Source organism: Choristoneura fumiferana, chromosome 26 (assembly GCF_025370935.1).
Source record: "Choristoneura fumiferana chromosome 26, NRCan_CFum_1, whole genome shotgun sequence".
Lineage (NCBI taxonomy): Eukaryota > Metazoa > Arthropoda > Insecta > Lepidoptera > Tortricidae > Choristoneura > Choristoneura fumiferana.
The window spans coordinates 8,109,302-8,128,627 of record NC_133497.1 but is presented as its reverse complement, the minus strand read 5'-3'; the positions used below and the strand labels follow the sequence as shown (position 1 = coordinate 8,128,627).

General features: G+C 38.5%; 2 protein-coding genes across 3 annotated transcripts in view; one reads left to right on the top strand and one right to left on the bottom strand.

Moving 5' to 3' along the window:
- Positions 1-1,329: 1,329 nt before the first annotated feature.
- LOC141442640 (uncharacterized) lies at positions 1,330-9,281 on the bottom strand. Of its 2 annotated transcripts, XM_074107667.1 has the most exons (3): positions 9,003-9,281; positions 4,769-4,930; positions 1,330-3,901 (listed from the first exon to the last, which is right to left on the bottom strand). In XM_074107667.1, exons 1-3 carry the CDS (start codon positions 9,112-9,114, stop codon positions 2,610-2,612), a joined length of 1,566 nt encoding a protein of 521 aa, XP_073963768.1. In that variant the 5' UTR covers positions 9,115-9,281; the 3' UTR covers positions 1,330-2,609. The 2 variants fall into 2 exon arrangements, with proteins under 2 accessions (XP_073963768.1, XP_073963766.1); XM_074107665.1 differs by lacking the exons at positions 1,330-3,901; positions 4,769-4,930 and adding an exon at positions 5,516-8,215 and having other exon boundaries at positions 9,003-9,272.
- A 302-nt stretch (positions 9,282-9,583) lies between these two features.
- The window catches only part of Ranbp16 (Ran-binding protein 16), a 33,541-nt gene continuing 23,798 nt past the window's right edge, over positions 9,584-19,326 (top strand). Inside the window, 9 exon segments of the mRNA XM_074108343.1 lie at positions 9,584-9,629; positions 12,535-12,630; positions 13,503-13,606; positions 14,404-14,503; positions 15,161-15,268; positions 16,428-16,555; positions 17,614-17,809; positions 18,595-18,816; positions 19,176-19,322. Of these exon segments, the coding sequence (XP_073964444.1) occupies positions 9,615-9,629; positions 12,535-12,630; positions 13,503-13,606; positions 14,404-14,503; positions 15,161-15,268; positions 16,428-16,555; positions 17,614-17,809; positions 18,595-18,816; positions 19,176-19,322 (1,116 nt within the window). The 5' untranslated portion in view covers positions 9,584-9,614.

Sequence of the window (19,326 nt, the reverse complement as noted above, 5' to 3'; positions counted from 1 at the left end):
CCTTTAAAAAAAAAAACAGAAGTTATTATTTTTAGGGTACCGTATTTAAGCGATAAGACCGCCTATTATCTACCCTGAATGTATGTGTAATGTATAGATTTTTTGTACTGATTTGTGGTGTGCAATAAAGAATATTTGTATTCTATTGTACCATTCCAAAATTTGAAGATGGCTTGAATACATCCCGAAAAACAATACATTAAAAAAAATCTCTACCTACTTACAGGTAGAATGTCCATACTTAGCATAAATACTCTTCACTATATAAGAGATGATAGGTAAGAGGTACTCACAAAAAAACCTGAACCCATTTTATGTAAGGACCAACGTACTATGGAAACCCGACTGGCCTTTAGGTTAACGAAAAAAAAACTCCATTAACTTCGTTCTTGTCCATGACCATCCTAACTAAGTAATTAACTAACTTATGTCTGAAAATCAATCGACAGAAGAAAATAAAACGTTTTATTAATTTATTATTGACAAGCAAAATTATCTATCACTACTAAAACAAGGAAATAGAGAAATAAACTACGGAAAACATTTACTACAGGAAAACTCCTCGGCACAAACCTAATCTCAGTTCATGACCTTTCGATTTAATAACGATAACAATAACCCTTTGACATCTTAGAAACGGTAAGTTTCCCCTTTGTCAAGAAATTGGCTAAGTAAGCTGAATTTATTGAACGTAATCTTTAATTATGTAAAAATCTTCCCTAATGACATACGTGCAAACTTTTATACATTTTTTACGTAAACAAATTTAGTAAGTATTTACAACTTTTATCTATCTTATTCAATTTCTAGCTACGGGTTTTTTTCGCAGATAGTTTTAATTATTTTGTTATGTAACCTATCTTAAAATGAAAATTCCTAAGTCTTTTCCTCAACAGTTTTAGCATTCAACACAGCATTATTCGTAACATTACTACCATTTAAAGTTTTTTTCAAGGTAACAAACAAATAAATATCGTCTTCGTGCCTTTGCACTTGATCTTTGAATGTTTCTATAGGAGCGCGCGTTCTCGGTCGAAAGAAATCTTTTTTCCCGCCATTTTTATCGCTGCGTTCAGAATAATTTCTTTTGACAATGTGCGTGACCGCCGCTAGAGGCGGTAAAAGCAGATTCTCCAAACTCAATCCTAGTTTTTCTTCGACGAGCGAAACCATGGCGCCTTTAACCGTTGTGCTGTAACGTTTAACTACGGTCAATTCGTTTTCTGGTAGCTTCCTCGTGCATTTAAATTGCGGGATGCCTGGAGCTTGGTGTCTCTGAAGTTTTGAATGGGTAGATTCTGCCAAGTCTTCAGTGTTAACTAGAAAAAATATTGAAATTATTTCAAAATCTGAAAGAATTTTTTTTGTTGTTTTTTTTTAAATAGTGAAAAGTAAAAAAAAAACTAGGTACCTAAAACCACCTTCACTGACCTGACTACGATTCTTAAACGCGCCGTCAACGCGTGTTTGTATTGATCAAAGAGTATTGTAATGTATTAGGTATTGATACAAACGCGATACGCACGTAAGTGTAGGTATCTTAGCTGCTCTATGGAAAGAAAAAAAGGGTGTGCTAAATCTGGTGTGCTGGATGTAGGGGGCAGTAGAGGATATTTTGTTCATGTACCATATGTGGCACGGGTCTAACTAATGTCAATTATTTGTCATTTGTTGTATTATGCGTAAGGGATATGCGGCGTCGGACTCGGACTAACCTGCTACTTTTCCTACCAATGGCCGTACTCAGATAGGTACATAAATATTATAGGTACTCCAGAATTTGTGTACTTTTTACTGGAATGTATTTCTTAATTAATGGAACTTTCGCAGGTTTATTGTTTGGCGATACATACACCAAGAAAACTTTACTATCCTAAGCATTCGATCTTCTGGACCTTATGCTTCGTGGGCGTACAGAGTAACAAACATCCAAACATGTATACATTCCAATTTTCGCATTTATAATATTCGTGCTATAAAAGCAGACAAAAATGGTAAAATTTTGGATACTAATCTTTTGACATCTATCTACTCCCTTTTTCAACATGTCGACTGGACTATTAAGTAGACTGATTTGTCAAGTTGTTCAGAAATTACTTATTTCAGAATTAAAACGGAATGAGTTTATTATGATATTTTATTGAAGTTTCTGGGTTAGGTAGAAAAGTAAGTTAGTTGCAAAACTAATAAAGCACAGGCAGCGATTAGTTCATTAGTTACCCTTGAGTATTCTTCTAGTAGAATAGTTACTCAGAGTACCAAACTAAAACATTATAGATATCCATTAGGCTAGCCTAATTCTTACTTAATTTTTAATGACTTATTCCGCTTTTTACATCATAGAAACTTCATTCTTAGAAACATTTTACTGTATTTTATTTCTTAACCTTTCATAATGCTTTGGCAGTTTGGCACTGATCAGATCAGCAAAATTTAAAGCTATGCTATATTTTTCTATATTTGTCTAATCTCGTTATTGATATTATTTGAGACAAAAAGCCTAGAACGCATTTTTTTTTATCTTCCGCGTTGAAAGGTTAAATTATAATTATTTTAAAACGTATCTTTTTTAAGCTATATATGAATGAAATCTGCCGTTATATTCTTGGCTACCGAGTCATATCCTTTGTTTCTATTTTAACATTTGTCCTTTTCATCGTCTCACCCTGTTTTTTCTCCAATTCTGAATATCCAAATAATCTCTGTTTTATGTCATCTATCAATACTTTAGCACAGTTTAATTTTGAGACCGAATATGAAATCATCGGGCTTATACTGCACATTAGTAGTGGTAGAAATTCCGGGAAAGCGAACGGAGCTACAAGAAGTGCCAGAGTTGTAGGGTTTTTGACTGGAGTACATTTAGAACAAGGGTTCTTTTTAGCTGGTGCGTCTGGTTGCATAGGTTCTCTTTTCTTGGTGGGGCAAGGCCGCTGGATTTGAGGCATCACTCTCGGCCCCATTGGCTGCTGGCCGATGTGAGGCGAAGGTGGATTGCAGCCTGGCTTCCTAGGTTCAAGGTTTGATGATGGCGCACTCATCTGCAGTTCCATCTCACGTTGATGCAGTGTCTGATTGCGCTTCCGAACACGCCTCAGCAGTTCCGTAAGTGCGATTCTCTTGTCGTTTGGTTTGACTTCAGGCAGTTCGTCATAGATAGTGTATAGCTGTGTGGCTTCAGTTTTGGTGTCGCCTTGTGTCGTATTAGCTCCCGCCAGAATAGAGTCCCTTGAGATTTCATAAGCTTCTTTCAAAATCGATTGGCTGTCCCGTGGGCAAGAGCTACCAAAGAGCGTAATATCTATTAACATGGTGTCACCTTTTGGATGAGGTTCTTTCGTTTTCAGCTCAGCTTTTTTCTCCGCTATAGTATCTTCTGTATCAAAACGATCTGTATCGTCAGAAAATTTACTTTGAACTGGATTTTCAGTGTCGTCTAGGGGTTTACAGTTTACAACATTTTGCAAAGAGTCTACTGGTCTCATTTGTGCCCTGAGAAATTGTTCATTGACTTTTTCTCTTGACGTCACAACTCTGAGATACTGTTTTGCCAAGTCATCGATCGCTTTCACTTCATTTTTACCTGCATTTTCGAAAGTCATTACGGACGGGCCTGAGGTTTTAGGTGGATTTGGGATATCGGGTCTAGGTTCTGCTTCAACGAGCGGAACTTCTGTAATCTCCTCAATTTTCTGTGTCAGTTTCTCGTCCTCGTTTTGTTTAGAGGTAGTTGTATTTAATATAGCAGATTCGTATATTGCATCTATGGATTTATTGCTGGATTCGTCGGGTCGAGGCCATCCGAAGATGTATACTAAGAGCTGCTGATACTTCTTTTTGATCACTCCAATTTTAATGTGATCAGCATTTTTGAGCAGCGTCCGTAACACGACGAATTTTACTGAAAGTAGCGAAAAAAGCCATGAGCGTTACGAATAGAAAAAACTATGGAGAGGAAAAATAAAATGGTGTCATACGGGCATTTTTCTTAAACAAGGAAAACACTAAATACTGTTTTATTGAGACAGCGACTAGTTTAGAAACCATCACATTAAAAACTATGCTTTGTACATAGCTATTGTTAATTTAATAGCAGACTTTTTTCGCCATTTTCTGTGTAAATTCATTCCGTTCGAAGAATATTTTTTGAATTTAGTACTTAACACTCGTTTTTGTATTACGGCTAATTTATCACAACGGATTTAGAAATAGAGTCAAAATGTACCTCTGCAAAGGAACGCCTAAATCTAATACGAAATGTATTAATTTGGAAAAGCATATTGGTACGAGCATTTGATAGTGACTATGACAATGTCCCTTCACTAATTCCATCCCCTGAACTATAGGTACGTAGGATAAGATGAATTGCCCAGTAGTTCCTTCGGCAATACAAAAAAAGGAGAATTATTAAGTAATCTGATAGGTTTATAATAAAAATTAGTAGATCAGAATGTGATATATAGGCATGTATATAAAAAGATCCTCAATGTTAAATTAAATGACTTCTGGAAATTGCTATGCCCTAGCATACGGATAAAACAGAAAAACATACAACACAAATACGTATAGTATGTATTAGCCAAAAGAAAAAAGGGCCACTTGAGTTTCAATGATAAAATGAAATCAAAAATTACTTGAACACGTTTAATTGAAAGAAAAGAATTTGTACAGTGAATGTTATAAAGAATTATATTTATTAGTATCCTCGTTTGAACAATGAAACTCACGTGGCTCCTATTTTCTTTTGAGTAGTATATAATATACTTACGACTATAAGATTTTTCAAGAGGCCCAAGGTCCTCGATCGGCAGTTTCGGCATCTCAGCAGGTTCACTGCGCACGTCCGAGTATGGCTTGTTGACATACTTGGGCTTGGTCCAATCAGTCTTGCAGAACCCTCTTGATAGCACTGGCGATTCCTCATTTTGCACTGGAATTCGTAGAGACCTTATGAAGAGGCCGGTAATGGAAATATAAAGCCTGATGTAAAATTCAGAAGTCACTAGGGTATCCTGTCAGGAAACGAGTCTGTGTCAGCTCAAGAGTGCAAGAAGCAGGCGCACGCCCGCGGCTGGGGTACAGGTAAAATTTTCTGCACGCAATGCGTGCAGTTATCGCTGCTCGTACTATTTTTCTATAGGCGTCCACCTGCTCCGTTCCCTGCCAGCTCCTGAGTGGTTCTGCTCATGAAGTTCAACAAAAGGGAAAATCTACATCTGATAAATATGATAATTGCCAGAATAGACACTTAAAAAACTGCTGCTCACATCCTCTCAAATGTGAATTTCTTCACCCAACTCTTGCCATCTCGCTGGAAAAACATGAAACTACTATCCTCGTATAGATTTATAAAGAAAAAAACTTCTCTACAGTAATTTTTCAAGGAATTCCAGCAAGACTTTTAATTAAAGTATATATACTATCCTTTAAAAGCCAATTGTAAAGAATTGGTTTATTCATATAATTTACATATACAAAACTAAAATAATAAACATATTTCAATAACAATCGTCTGACGAAACACAATCATTTGTTAAGCTGGCACAAAAACGAAAGTTTTAACATAATAATTTATTTCCGCTGCTTATCGAAACAATTACAGTCATGATTAAATGTAGGTAGTTTGCTAAAAATGTTGCTTGTTTTAAATTTAAAACTTAAAACTACGATCCAGGGGGTTTTGGAAATTCTAAACAAGGTTTGTTTGGGCAGGGTCTTTGGAATTTGGGAGCTGGATTGACAGGCGGGTCTACGGGACAGCCCTCCTTGGGGCACTGCAAGGGCCTCTTTTTATTTATAATCGGGTACGGCCAAGACGGAATCGGACTCCATGGTGTGTAATCTCTCGTCCTGTTCAACCTTAACAAAATCATATCGCAAGTGAGGTGATTAGGATGACCCTCCAAAATGTAACGCAGAATTTCCCTGAATAGCCCGAGTTTTTGGTTTATCAATTTTGCTAAGTATCCTTTGACTGGGAGCTCTTCTGAGCTCGGCGCAGCCGCTGGGATAAAATTGGTCGCAAGCACGGGTAGTATGAGTTTCTTTGCGGGGTTGACAAGCGGCCCAAGGTGTAACACCAGAGTGATAGTTTCGTGAGCTTTATATTTGGCGCATGGATCTTTTTTACCACATGGATCCTTCTTCGGTGGGCATGGCGCGCATTTAGGAGGAGGTGGGCATGGAGGAGGGCATTTGGGCTGCGGGCATTTTGATTTTGGTGGCGGGCAGGGGGGAGGGCACTTTGGAGGGGGTGGAGGCGGGCAGGGAGGTGGCGGCGGGGGACACTTCGGCTGGGGTGGAGGACATGGTGGCTTTTTGTCTCCACATTTCCCCTCTGGATTCAATGCAGCCATATTTTTCGCCAATTGTAGGCTGACTTCACGACAGTACAGTATCCTGTTACGTTCTCGTACCCGGCGGAGCAGCTCTGTGAGTGACACTGATGTATCGTTTAGATTGATTTCAGGCAGAGAGTCGTCTACAGTGAAAGGACTTGCCGCCTTTCCCTCGTGATCCTTTGTATGCATTGGCTCTGCACAGGGCTGTGCTTGAATAAAAGTATGCGCCATTTCCACCGCTGCTCGCGTTGGTTCTCTTGGCTCCTCTTCTTTAGGCAGTTCTTTGGAGTTAACAATACCTTCTTGTTTATCTGGTAAAGCATGGCTGACAGTTAACGTCTCTTCTTTAAAATCATTAGGAGTTCTGCTACTTTGTTTGTCGAGCAAAATAGAATCAGATGGCTGAATGTCAGAATATTTAGTAGCTTGAGTGTAGTTAAGCGCGGTTGGAGTATCCTGGCATTCCCACTCCTCTAAATCAAAAGTCCGTTTATCAGCAGGGTCAGTTACATAATTGGGTGTTTCAAAAAATCCCTTTGTAGGAACAGGGTATTCTCTTACTATTAATCCATGTCTAGGTTCAGTAGTATGTACTACGTCAATTATAGTTCTACGGAACAAATGACAGGGTTGCTTGTGTTCACACTGTGAATGTTCAGGTTCTATCTCATCTATGCTATAACTTTCAATAGGTCTTTCGCCTATATCTCTTAGTGCGACTCTACCCTCGCTAGCGGGTCCTATGAATTCACAATAAAGATTGTCTGCCGGGATTTCCTCCTTTTCTGATATATTTACTTGTGATACAAGTCTCTGAGCTGACGGACTAAAATCAATTTTAATTTCCGGTTCAGCTGGTCTGATTGGCTCTGTTTTGAGCGCTGAAGAGATATGTTCACTGTTGTCAAAGGATTCATTTTTCAATTTGGATGTATTCGGAGTGTTGAGTTTCGTATCTAAAGATACATTCTTAACCACTTCTGGTTCCAATTTCTTCTCTTCTTGAGCACTCATGTTTATAATTTTCTGGCTATGGGGCAGATCTAGTCGGCTTATCTCTTTTACTAAGTGTCTATCAATATCTTTCACTGGTGACTGCATATACTTCTGTGCTATTTTATCTATAAATTGAGACTGATTATCTTGCCATACAGACTTATCGAAACGAGTAACATTCAGTACGGAATCTTTTGGTGGATTGAATATATCAGTTTTTGGAGCAGCCTCAACGAGTGGAACTTCACTGATAGTTTCTAATTTTGGTGCAAGTTTTATTTTTTCCTCATTTTGCTTGTCAGCTGTAGTGGCATGCAATTTCAAGGCCTTATCTTCAGTTAGCGAAACAGTGTGTTCTAAGCGTTCTGTGGTTTTAGGTGTCGTATCATGTAGTTTTATTTCTTCCTTTTCCTCTCCGGCATTAGCTTTTAGCAATAGACTAACATCTTTAGCTTCTGCAGTGTTTGTACTAATTTCTTTTCCCTTTTTTTCAACTGCAGCCAGAATCGTGTCAAGATTTCGAACTCTTAGAAGTACGTTAGCTTTAGCGTCTGACAGTGATTTGCTTTTCAAATCCTCCAAAAGCGTCGCATTTTCTTTAGTGGGTGGTACATTAAGCTTAAGCCATTCTGCGATAATTTTTTCATCTTTTTCATGTGTCAAACGTTCATCCTCAGGTCCTTGAGTTTTAGCACACATACTCACGTGCGCTATATCTTTATGAGTTCTGTTGTCTACGTAACGATACGGCTCGGCAGGTCCAAAAGCGTACTCTATTATTTTTTTACACTTCTTGCATTTGAACTCTTCATGCTTGGTGTGATCCGTGTGATCAGAGCTAGTGCTCTTCTTGACTTTCCGTATCACGTCGAATTTTACTGAAAATAGCGAAAAAAAAAGCCATGAGTCACGCGGGAATTACAGGGAGCCGAGGCGTTGTTTGCTATACATTGAAAATTTCGTATGTGACTTTTGGTAGAACCCTGTCGCAGGGAGCCTCTGCTGCCTTTATCAAGTTTTTTTTTAAGTGCGGCAAATGCTGACTGCAACAATGTTCTACCGACTGTCACATACGAGGTTGTCAAGTTATAGCAGAGCAGGTTTGAAGTTTGAAATTCATGAAAAGGGACGTATTAATATGATTTTAATTATAGCCAGTAGATATCGCAATGGAAAATTCTACGCATGGACTTTTTTCGCCATTTTCTGTAACATAATTGAAAGCTTAGGTATTTTCATCGTCTTTATGACATTTATAAACAGTAAGGAGTTATATTTCGTAATAAAATACTTATACGTTATCATGAAACATTCATAACAAATTGTACCTTTCTAAATTTACTTAAGTAAGAAGACAACAAAATAAAAAATAAAGGAATGAATTAAAATAGATATCTATTTCAAATCAAGTGGACACTTGACACTGCGCTATGCAAGTGGAACAACGACAAAGCAGCTCGAAATTCATGGTGTACCATATCTGGTACTCGATAAAGAAGATTTACCGCCCGTGATACAGATGTGGTACGTGTTACAGATAGCACTTGCTTGTGTAGTATGAGTATTTAAGGGTATAACCTTGTTTGTAAGGCAAAAAGCGTCGAATAATGTACATGAACTATTGAACATTAAAGTGATTGCAATCATATAAATGGGTAAACTTACGCCTATAAAATTTCCCGGGTGTGCATCCAGCACCTCTGAATAAACGTGGCACCATAAGCATGGCGCACACCCTTTTGATTCTCGACATCGTTTTAAGCATTTTTGGTTGCATGCATTGATAATTTTGAAGATAATCAGCGAAAATAAACTACATGTTAAAAATGGTACGTTTCAAAAAACGGATACTGTGTCATTATGAGCTTTTGTTTCATGCCATGTCTTCGTTTCTTATTTTGCTCTTGAAATTACTGTCATGATTCTTCTAGCCAGTATTGATGAAAGATAAACTGAGGATTTAATCAAATTTGACGTTATGTTCTAGTGTTGGATATTGCATGGCGACTTTTATTTATGTTGAACGTACCTTTAACTGCGTTTTGTTCACAATAAGAACTTTTAATTTGGATAAACGTTTTACCGGTCTTTTTTTAGAACTGACGTCATAATGTTGATGATAAATAAATATTGATAATGTGATTAAATCACTTTATGCAGTGATGACTGAGAACATTTGTTAAATAAGACCAAGATAACAGCAATGCAATCTACTATCGTCTTATTCAAAACATAGCAATATCGAAACGTCATTTCAAATGCGAGAAAATAACAAAGATGGCCGAAGAACAGGTGAGTACCAAAATATTGCGATTTATATGCAATTTTAACTTAATTCAGCTTCTTTGGCGCGTACGGATGACTCTGTGATAGATTAAAATTCAGTCTGTCCACTGATTTCTAATGTTCATGCACAACTTGCACGTTTTTAGTCAATTGCATTTACGCACTCCGAACCTGTGCTTGACACAGTTTTCGCTATAAATTTTCGTGTTATTTACCTATTATACATTAATATGTGGGGCACTGTTACGCGTCATATCAAGTAATATGTAATTCTTGACACATATACCGGCGTTTTGGTTATATTTTGATGCTAGTTGTTGACGTATTTGATATATTCCTTACCCTTGAATTTAACTTGTCAATGTTTTCGTTCCAATGCTCCATTGTAATATTTCATCACTAGAAACACGTACACAGAACTAAATAGATTGACAGGCTTGTTCCTTCCGCACTCGAACGAAAAACCTACAGATAGTTTATTGATTATTGCACCAAGATTATACAGTGGCAAATTTACTTGACTTGTTTGACTTTCATATATGAAAAAGAGGTTACCAAAAATAGTCAAAATTTAAAACCCAAGTCAGCAAGAGTAATCTCAACTTCACTCTTTGTTGAACCACTTGAGAAAATCTATTAAGACTTTCCTATTAGCTGAAATAAATCTTGTTAGTAATTCTGTTCTTCAACCATCTCCAACTTTTATGAAGCGATAGTTTCTATGGTATTCCTGGTTAAGGTAACACTTGCCTTTATTGACTTAAAAACTATATCCCATTTCTGCTTCATCACTATCATGTCATATAACTGATAACTACTACTGCTCAGAAAAAAATGGAGCTCATTTAAGTTTTGTTTGTAAAATAGAAATACAAATAAGCATGATTGTAACTAACATAACTTGAAATTTTATTTCATAACAGAAAAGCACAGAATTATAACACATACAAAATTTAAAAAATACAACTACTATCTACTTACAAAACTTATACTAAATAGAAAACGTCTTCAAGGCTGCTGCTTTGGGGGGCCGTTCCTAGGTGGCTGGCAGCATTACCTCTCTGGATAGCTAGGCAGCGTTGTGCAAGGTAAGCACCAGCCTGCCGATCCCCTGAGGTATCTACCAGCCGAGAAGATAGCTTATCTAAAATATGCTGTATTAAAAGTGATATGATACAATACAAATTACGTACAAGGACTTAAGTGTAAAATCCTTACCTACTTTACAGGACGGGCTTTCAATGTCAAAAACTGTCGTAACTCAGAGATGGTGTATCCGAGACTTCTAAAATTTGGCACACCAGCGAATAGGACTGTCCTTCAACCACAACAAATAAATTTAAATAAAATATTTTTTCATTAAAAGTTATTCTACGTACATACTACGCCCATACGCACCTTTAAAATAAAACTGAAATAATTCAAAATTTTCTGATTTTAAAATTCAACCATATTGTGTTTTATTTAGTTTATTTTGGAAATGTGAATATTTCGAATTGTTTCAGTTTAATTTTAAAGGTGCAAATACCTGAAAAAAATACGGGAAATAAACTTGTGTAAAAAAAGACAGTAAAAAGATCTATATAGTACTTTGGCTCATATACACTTTCAACTTCAAAATCTTTGCTAAAAAATATGTTACCCAAGATACTTGGAGAAATAAAAAAAAAGTAATACAATTACATTACGATGTAGCATCGGGGTAGCGGCGTTCCGCTTGACGTAAAAGTACTACCTAAATGGTAGTTATGCCCACAGATAAAAAAAAATCCGCCCAGGATTTACCGCGTAAAAGTATCAAACGTATGTTTAGCCCTTTCACATTAAAATTGCATCTAGTTCGGCCATTTTACTTAGTTTAAGAATAACCGTCACCGAACTGGTTAATTTATCAGTAAGCCATTTTCACACAGATTGCTTAAATACTTTTAAATTCTGGCTCTTAAACGACGCTGGCAACTTATTATAAATTTTTATGCACATGCAATGTGTATTTTTTGATAGTAATTTTAGTCGCACTTATAAAGCTTGTATCTGTATTGTTCCCGAACTTTACACGAGATCGCAGCTGTTGCACTTCCAAAAACTGATATTTATATTTGTGCACGAATACTGAGGTCTCCAAAATATACAAGCAAGAATACCGTTGTTTAAAAAAAATGGTCGACGCAAATCCATATTGTTGGCCCCGAATATTGCTCTGATCTGACACACCGTTTTTGAGCAAGAAATACCTAAATCTCGAAAATCTGGGCATGGGTCATGAAATTTTGGAAAGTTGTTCTTAACACAACCTCAATGAAGACCGCGATATAGATTTTGGGAATTCCCAGGGGAATTTTGTCGCCACATTTCCTCGCAACCCAACGTTGCCCAGCATTGCCTTCAACGTATCGTCAATATTTGTAAAAATAATTGTAAAAGAACAAAATAATAACGGAATGGTACCCTAGAAATGGGAAACGAAATAGAGTTCGACAACGCAAAAGATGGACGAGCTCAAATTAACAGTTGGTTACAATTGGAGAAGAGTTGCAAAGGATAGAGGTCAATGGAAATCACTAGAGGAGGCCTTTGCCAGGAGGCACACCGAACTCCAGGATATATTATAAAAAAAAAAAAAAAGAATATTAAGGAGTTCCGGGTTATAAAGGCTATATTATTATTATTATAATTGTAAAAGTATTAAGTGTAAAATTACCGGGCCATGGCAGAAAAATTTTTGGGAAACACTGCTCTCGTACAGTCGAGTTCATAAATTTGTGAGCAAAATTTTGATCAAAAATATCTGAACACGCTCAACTACGCCGTTAACAATACTCATGTTCAGATATTTTTGATCTAATTTTTGCTTACAAGTTTTTGAACTCAACTGTACTCTATATTTTGACGTGCTTCCTTCGTGTTGCAGGAGGTGATTCAGATAGAGTTGCTGTGCAAGCAGCTTTACGAGTCGCAGGACCCCCTCGTGAGGGACCAGGCTGAGAAGGCCGTCGTCGCTTTCCAGGTAAATTAATATCATTATATCAGTCATCGTCAGTTACAGTTGTGGTGGTGGTGCATAATATATTTATCACTTCTCGTCATGCTCATAAACTTCGTGTTTATGCTGGATGTAGTTGACATAAAATGACTTTTTATGCTCTAGTGCATAAAGTAAAATCAAAGACCAAAGCAGTCAGGTGTAAACAGCCACAAGCAAAGAAGTTTCTACATTTTTTTTTTTAATAATTTTTAATTTATACAAAACTAAACATCAAACAAATCAATCAAAATAGATCAATAAAACTAAAAATGTATAATTATAATAGTAATGCGTTAACAATAAAAGGTATGTAAATAGTAAGTGAACAATATTGTTTCCACTATTGCTATTTCATTTCCTCGCCATTTAAATGAAAAACAGAGTGTAAAACTCGAGCATTAAACCCATTTTCCCCTCGTCTCTGGTAAAGTGGCTCGTTTTATGCTCTTGTCTTCTAATTCTGTCTTGTAATCTACTATTTCATCACACCATTGACCTTTTACGAATATATGATTTTACTCTCAAATGTGATGAAAAACTTGTATGTCGCACGGGCGGTACTAGAATTACGAACATCGACTCATTAAAAGCCCTCAGTCTTCGACTTCGGGCTTCTAATAGACTCTCGTTCGTAATTCCTTATTTACCGCCCTTACGACACAATGTACTATTTAATCGGGAAAAGTCGAAATACGACGGCACCCGAAGTGTCAATCAACTGTTTAGTGTATGTTAAAACTGTCACAACTCCTAACTTTTAGTGGATTTAGTAAGTAACTCAGGAGACGTTACTATGGTGATAAAGGTAAATTCCCTATTGTCTAATGATATTAATTAGTTTACTATGTTTGCAGGAAGCACCCGACACACTGAGCAAATGCCAGGCGCTGCTGGAGCGCGCTGACTCCAGCTACTCGCAGCTCCTGGCCGCCACTACACTCGCCAAGCTCATCAGCAGGTCATTTTTTTGTATTACTTCGGACGGGTGACATTCTTTACCGGGCCGGATAATACCGTCATAGAAATATCGACCCTGTTTTTCGTGTACATAATATTAATGTTAATTTTGAAATATACATTTCAGGTCAAGTTCAAAAGAACAAATCTGAATTCGAAATTAGTATCATATCGTCCCTCTTACTCTCCTATTAAATTTCAAAAATTAAGAGTTAGAATTTCAAAAAGTTCGAGATTCTTGGTTTTTAAGGGTGAAATACCTATCGATTCGTTGGATTTTAAATTGTTTTTTTTTCATCACACTTGCTCGTAAACAGTGTCGTAACATGCAGGCTACCTTGGTTGCAACCCCCCAAATAAAACCCTTCGACCTTAATGTGCTTTTCATGAAACCCGTAAATGAGCCATTCCCCATACTAATTTTCTTGTCATGAAGCCCAAAGTCGGTAAATGATTTTGATACTGCGTGGCTTTTTGAAAAAATATTAGTTTTTCTTTTACACACATACAATTTTACTTGCAAATGTGATGAAAAACATTGTATGTCGCACGGGCGGTACTAGAATTACGAACATCGACTCATTAAAGCCCTCTCAGTCTTCGACTTCGGGCTTCTAATAGACACTCGTTCGTAATTCCTTATTTACCGCCCTTAAGACACAATGTACTATTGCGGTGCCGTTGCCCAAGCGTTGCGTTAACGCTGCGTGTTAAAGGGTAGAGTCCCAGCTTCGTGGCGTAGTCGCAGTTACCATACCACTGTCAGACCTTAGACCATTGTAATATCGTTGCCAACAGATCGACGACGAGCCTGACGGTGCAGCAGCGTTTGGACATCCGCAACTATGTGCTCAACTACCTCGCCTCGCGGCCCAAGCTTGCCAACTTCGTCGTGCAGGTATTTAAAGTCTAGTAGAGGGCTGATAAATAAGGCGAAATAGCGACCGTCGCAAGAATGTTTACGAATGAAGAGTCGTCACATTTATAAAGTAATAATTATATGTTTCCATGATTCAAAATGAAATAACCTAACCATAAAAAAAACATTTTTTTTGCCGACTGTACTTTTTGTTGATTGTACTTGCATTGTCACCCGAACTACATTTGCATACCAAATTTCAAGTCGATGCTATTAACCGTTGAAGAGTTCCATCCTGTGGAGACGATCCTGGCTGGACTACCAGGATGTCACTACTAGATTATTGTATTGTCACGCGATTTACATAAGTATTCCAAATTTCAAGTCAATCTGACTGCTGGATGTTGGTATTTAGGTATAAAATATACCTAAATTTGGAAGATTCCGTATAAAATACGAAATCCTTAGAAAAATATTACTTAATTTTTTCGTAATGGCTACGGAACCCTATTTTGGGCGTGTCCGACACGCTCTTGGCCCGTTTTTCGAGTCACGGCTAATTCAAAATTGCGTTCACAATGGGGTCACGTGACCAGATTTATCGCTGCAATCGAGCGACGCACTTTTAGAGGGGCTTTGATGTGAGGTGTAAATAAAATAAATGAATAAAAAATATATTGTTATTTGTTGTGGCAGGCGCTGGTGGCCCTGTTCGCGCGCATCACGAAGGTCAGCTGGTTCGACATGGTCAAGGAGGAGTTCGTCTTCCACAACGTCATGAACGACGTCGCCAGCTTCTTGCAGGTCAGCCAACAGTGTACCATCGAAGAAACTGAATCACGTACCTTTTCTTAAAGAATGTTTCGGACGATGTTTACATATTGACCGATAGGTGGCGTTGTACGTGAAAAAAAGCCTAGGTAACACTTGACTGACTACAAGATATAGGTGAATACTTAGTATTGAACATGGTCATGGGTGTAAAAAAGTGGTCCTTCGAGCCGGATAGGAAACTGACAGTGAGTAGGAAGTGAAGTGTCAGTGGGAAAATCGTAGCTGTCAAAGACTTAAAATTTCAGAGAATAACCGCGAAAATTTTAAAAAGACTTAAGTAATGTTTTTTTTGGAAAATTAATGGGATGTCAACATGACGTTGGTAGCACAAAGGTTCCATCGTGGTACGTGATTCAGTTTACTTGACCGTATCGTTCAAACTTTCGTTGAGTACAAATATCGCACCGCTAATGGAATGGGCATTTTTATAAAAAGTGTACCTTTTCTTTTTTTGCAATAATGGCAAAAATTACGTTATCTTCCTTACTCAGAAATCAAGAAGACAATCGATTATGACAAAAAAACATAAACAAAACGTTATTAAAAAAACCCTTTTTGACGTAAATGCAAATATTACTTTTCATTAAACGTATAATAAGGTTCTCTTTTGATCGATTTATGACCATTCTTTAATCTAAAGTTATTATGACACGGTTCTGTGGTGACCTAGAAACAAAATTGGTCTGACAATTTTTAACAATTATCGTAGGGGGGGTCACCATTCTCTGCAGCTTAACTGTAACCCACGATTCTCTCACTCCTACTGTGCACTCCGCTGGTACCTTCTGAGGGTCCATATCGGCTTGCATACTTATTGTAAGTCGCGAATGTAATGTTTGTCAGAATGATCGTTTGTCATAATTCTTTTTTCTCTGAATCCAATAATTGTTCAGCATTGTTATAAAACAAACCTAACCTAAAGTATTCTAAAATGAAACATTTAAAAATGCAGAAAAATTTAAGGTATTAGTGGGAAAAAATTATGACAAACGATGATTCGGACAAAAATTATAGTATGACTAACGAAGAGTATGCGAACTTTGGCGCTCCCCTTCAGAGCAGTACAATAACATCTTCGCGACCCAGTGTGGGAGGCACCTATCTTATATTGGTGGGTATGTGGTCGCAGGGTCCTGCCGAGATGTGCACCATCGGCGTCCAACTACTGTCGCAGTTGGTGATGGAGATGAATCAGGTGTCGGAAGCGGACGCCAACCGCTCGCTCGCCAAGCACAGGAAGATCGCTTCCTCCTTCAGGTAAGGCTGATAATGAGGGCTATCGTTTTTTCACTCACTAGATGGCGCACTGTTGCGTGAGGTTTATAAGTATGGCTTTCAAAGTCTGTTATTACGGGCGTGAAACAAAGTTTAGATTAAAATCATATTTAATACACCTTAAAACCGTACCATAAAAATATCGAGCATGCCACAGTGTTGCATAGTCCCCGTTTTGTTCGGAAAAAAGGGAGGACAAAGGTTTCCGAAAGACAAAACTGTCTCAAAACACAGACATTCATTGCCCCGGAACGCATATTTGCCATAATTAATTTCAGATATTGCAAAATATTCTAATTATAAATAAACCCGCGTAGCTCACCCAAAAACTATGAGATTTGACATTTCGGAGACCTCACGCTACACTAGCGCCTCTAGTGGCGAATTTATACGCGATAGCCCTCATTGATAAAAGAGAGCATCTCATAATACAGGATGAATTTTAATCGGTGATCATCATCCCAACCTCTACAGGGTACTGACCGGTTTGGTCCATTAGGTCCAATTCCATGAATGTCGCATCGTCATTTAGGTACAGTCAAGGGCAAAGATATCGACACGGCCAAAGTTGCAAAAATATGTATACACGGCCTTAATGTTAAGTGAATACCTGTATGTACGTATCTTCCCCGAACGTCTATTTAGCCGAATGTCCAGTCGGTCTGCGTTACTCCATTTTCTGGTTTGTAATTTTTAATTCTATGATCCATGGTCGATGGAGCTTCGCAGCGGAGCTTCTATTCCGCATGGCTGCGGAGCGCCACAACCGGACACAACTCTAACCTAACCCAATCTTCAAATTTCTGGCATTTTCAAATTAAATTAGGACATAAAGCCACAGAAACAGATGAACGAAATAGACAGGACATTCGAGGAATTGGACATCTTGAGTATTGGATATTTGGAGAATCGAATTTTTGAGAATTGGACGAAAGTGACGAGACTGGAAATTTAGGGAATTGGATCTGACCTAACCTAACCCCTATAGAAACTAGCCCATTTACGTAGGCGTAGAAAGTGATGGATATTTTTGTCCGCAGAGACACACAGCTGTTCGAGATGTTCCGTCTCTCCTGCTCGCTGCTCGCCGGAGCGAGAGGCAAGACTCTGGACCCGCTCGACGGCGCGCAGCACACGCTGATAGCGGCGCTGTTGCGGCTGGCGCATCACTGCCTGACTTACGACTTCATCGGGACGGCCGTGGATGAATGCTCGGATGATCTGTGCACAGTGCAGGTGAGGTCTCTAGACTAGGCTGGGTTTGACCACATTTGGTAAGCCCCTCCAATCCTTTCCTCCCCGTAATAAGCTCCAGGGAGTTTGGAACGTCTCCACACGCTCATAGGGGTGCCGTTTCATCAGCATAGAAACTTTGGATAATAACATTCCGGCTACAACATAAATCATATATCTCCCGGCTTGATCACGTTTTTTGTTTTTATTAGACCCCTTTTTTATGTGGTTTCCATATGGGCCAAAGTCCAATTCGAACCTGAGATAATAATAGAGGATTGTTTTGTAAACGAATCATAAAGCCTTCTGCACTTTCTCAAGAAGTTAAGCGTAACTACACTCTGGGTTCCATACAATGACACCATTGACTTAATGAGGGCTATCGCGTGTGAATTCGCCACTAGAGGCGCTAGTGTAGCGTGAGGTCTCCGAAATGTCAAATCTCATAGTTTTTGGGTAGAATAAATTTGTGAATATTTTGCAATATCGGAAATTAATTATAGCAAATATGCGTTCCGGGGCAATGAATGTCTGTGTTTTGAGACAGTTTTGTCTTTCGGAAACCTTTGTCCTCCCTTTTTTCCGAACAAAATGGGGACTATGCAACACTGTGGCATGCTCGATATTTTTATGGTACGGTTTTAAGGTGTATTAAATATGATTTTAATCTAAACTTTGTTTTCACGCCCGTAATAACAGACTTTAAAAGCCATACTTAAAAACCTCACGCTACAGTGCGCCATCTAGTGAGACAAAAAACGATAGCCCTCATTAACCTGTATTTCCAGATCCCAACGTCATGGCGCGGTTCATTCCTCGGCGGGGGCACGCTGGAGCTGTTCTTCGAGCTGCAGCAGTCGCTCGGCGGCGGCGGGGGGCTGGCCGGGCTGGCGCTGGCCTGTCTGGTGCAGTTGGCTTCCGTGCGGCGGTCTCTGTTCGGAAACAACGAGAGAGCCAAGTTCCTGAACAGGCTGGCGCATGGAGTGCTCAGGATATTGGAGAATACGCAGGTATTTTACTGATTTAGTAAATCATCATGATCATCAATCTATCTTAGTCCACTGCTGGACATAGATCCTCTCAGATAGATGGATCCTCGGCCACTTTCATCCAGTTCTTGCCAGCCACCTTGCGAAGATCATCGCTCCTAGTCTGAGGGCGTCCCGATCCCCTTTTCCATCGTATTTTTACAAGCTTGTGTTTAGCTGGCCCTATTATTTATTTATTTATTTGGACCAAATCTTGGGAACCAAAATTGACCTTCTTCCAGTGGTCCAGTACAGTCTGCAAAAATAAAAACGTTTTCTTGCGATATCCCGGAACTAGTTCTCAATTAAATAAGTATATTAACATAGTCTATATCTTGCAGGGCCTCTCGGACCCTTCCAACTACCACGAGTTCTGCCGGCTGCTGGCGCGCTAGAAGTCCAACTACCAGCTTGGGGAGTTGGTGATGGTCGACAACTACCCTCGCCTCATTGAGCTGATCGCCAAGTTCACCGTACAGAGCCTACAGGTAA

Bases quoted from the DNA above. Each gene is read 5' to 3' on its own strand.
- LOC141442640 (XM_074107665.1), bottom strand. From the start codon at position 9,114: ATGCAACCAAAAATGCTTAAAACGATGTCGAGAATCAAAAGGGTGTGC. The intron at 8,216-9,002 runs GTAAGTTTACCC...CGCTATTTTCAG, and splicing joins ACCCGGGAAATTTTATAGGC to TAAAATTCGACGTGATACGG.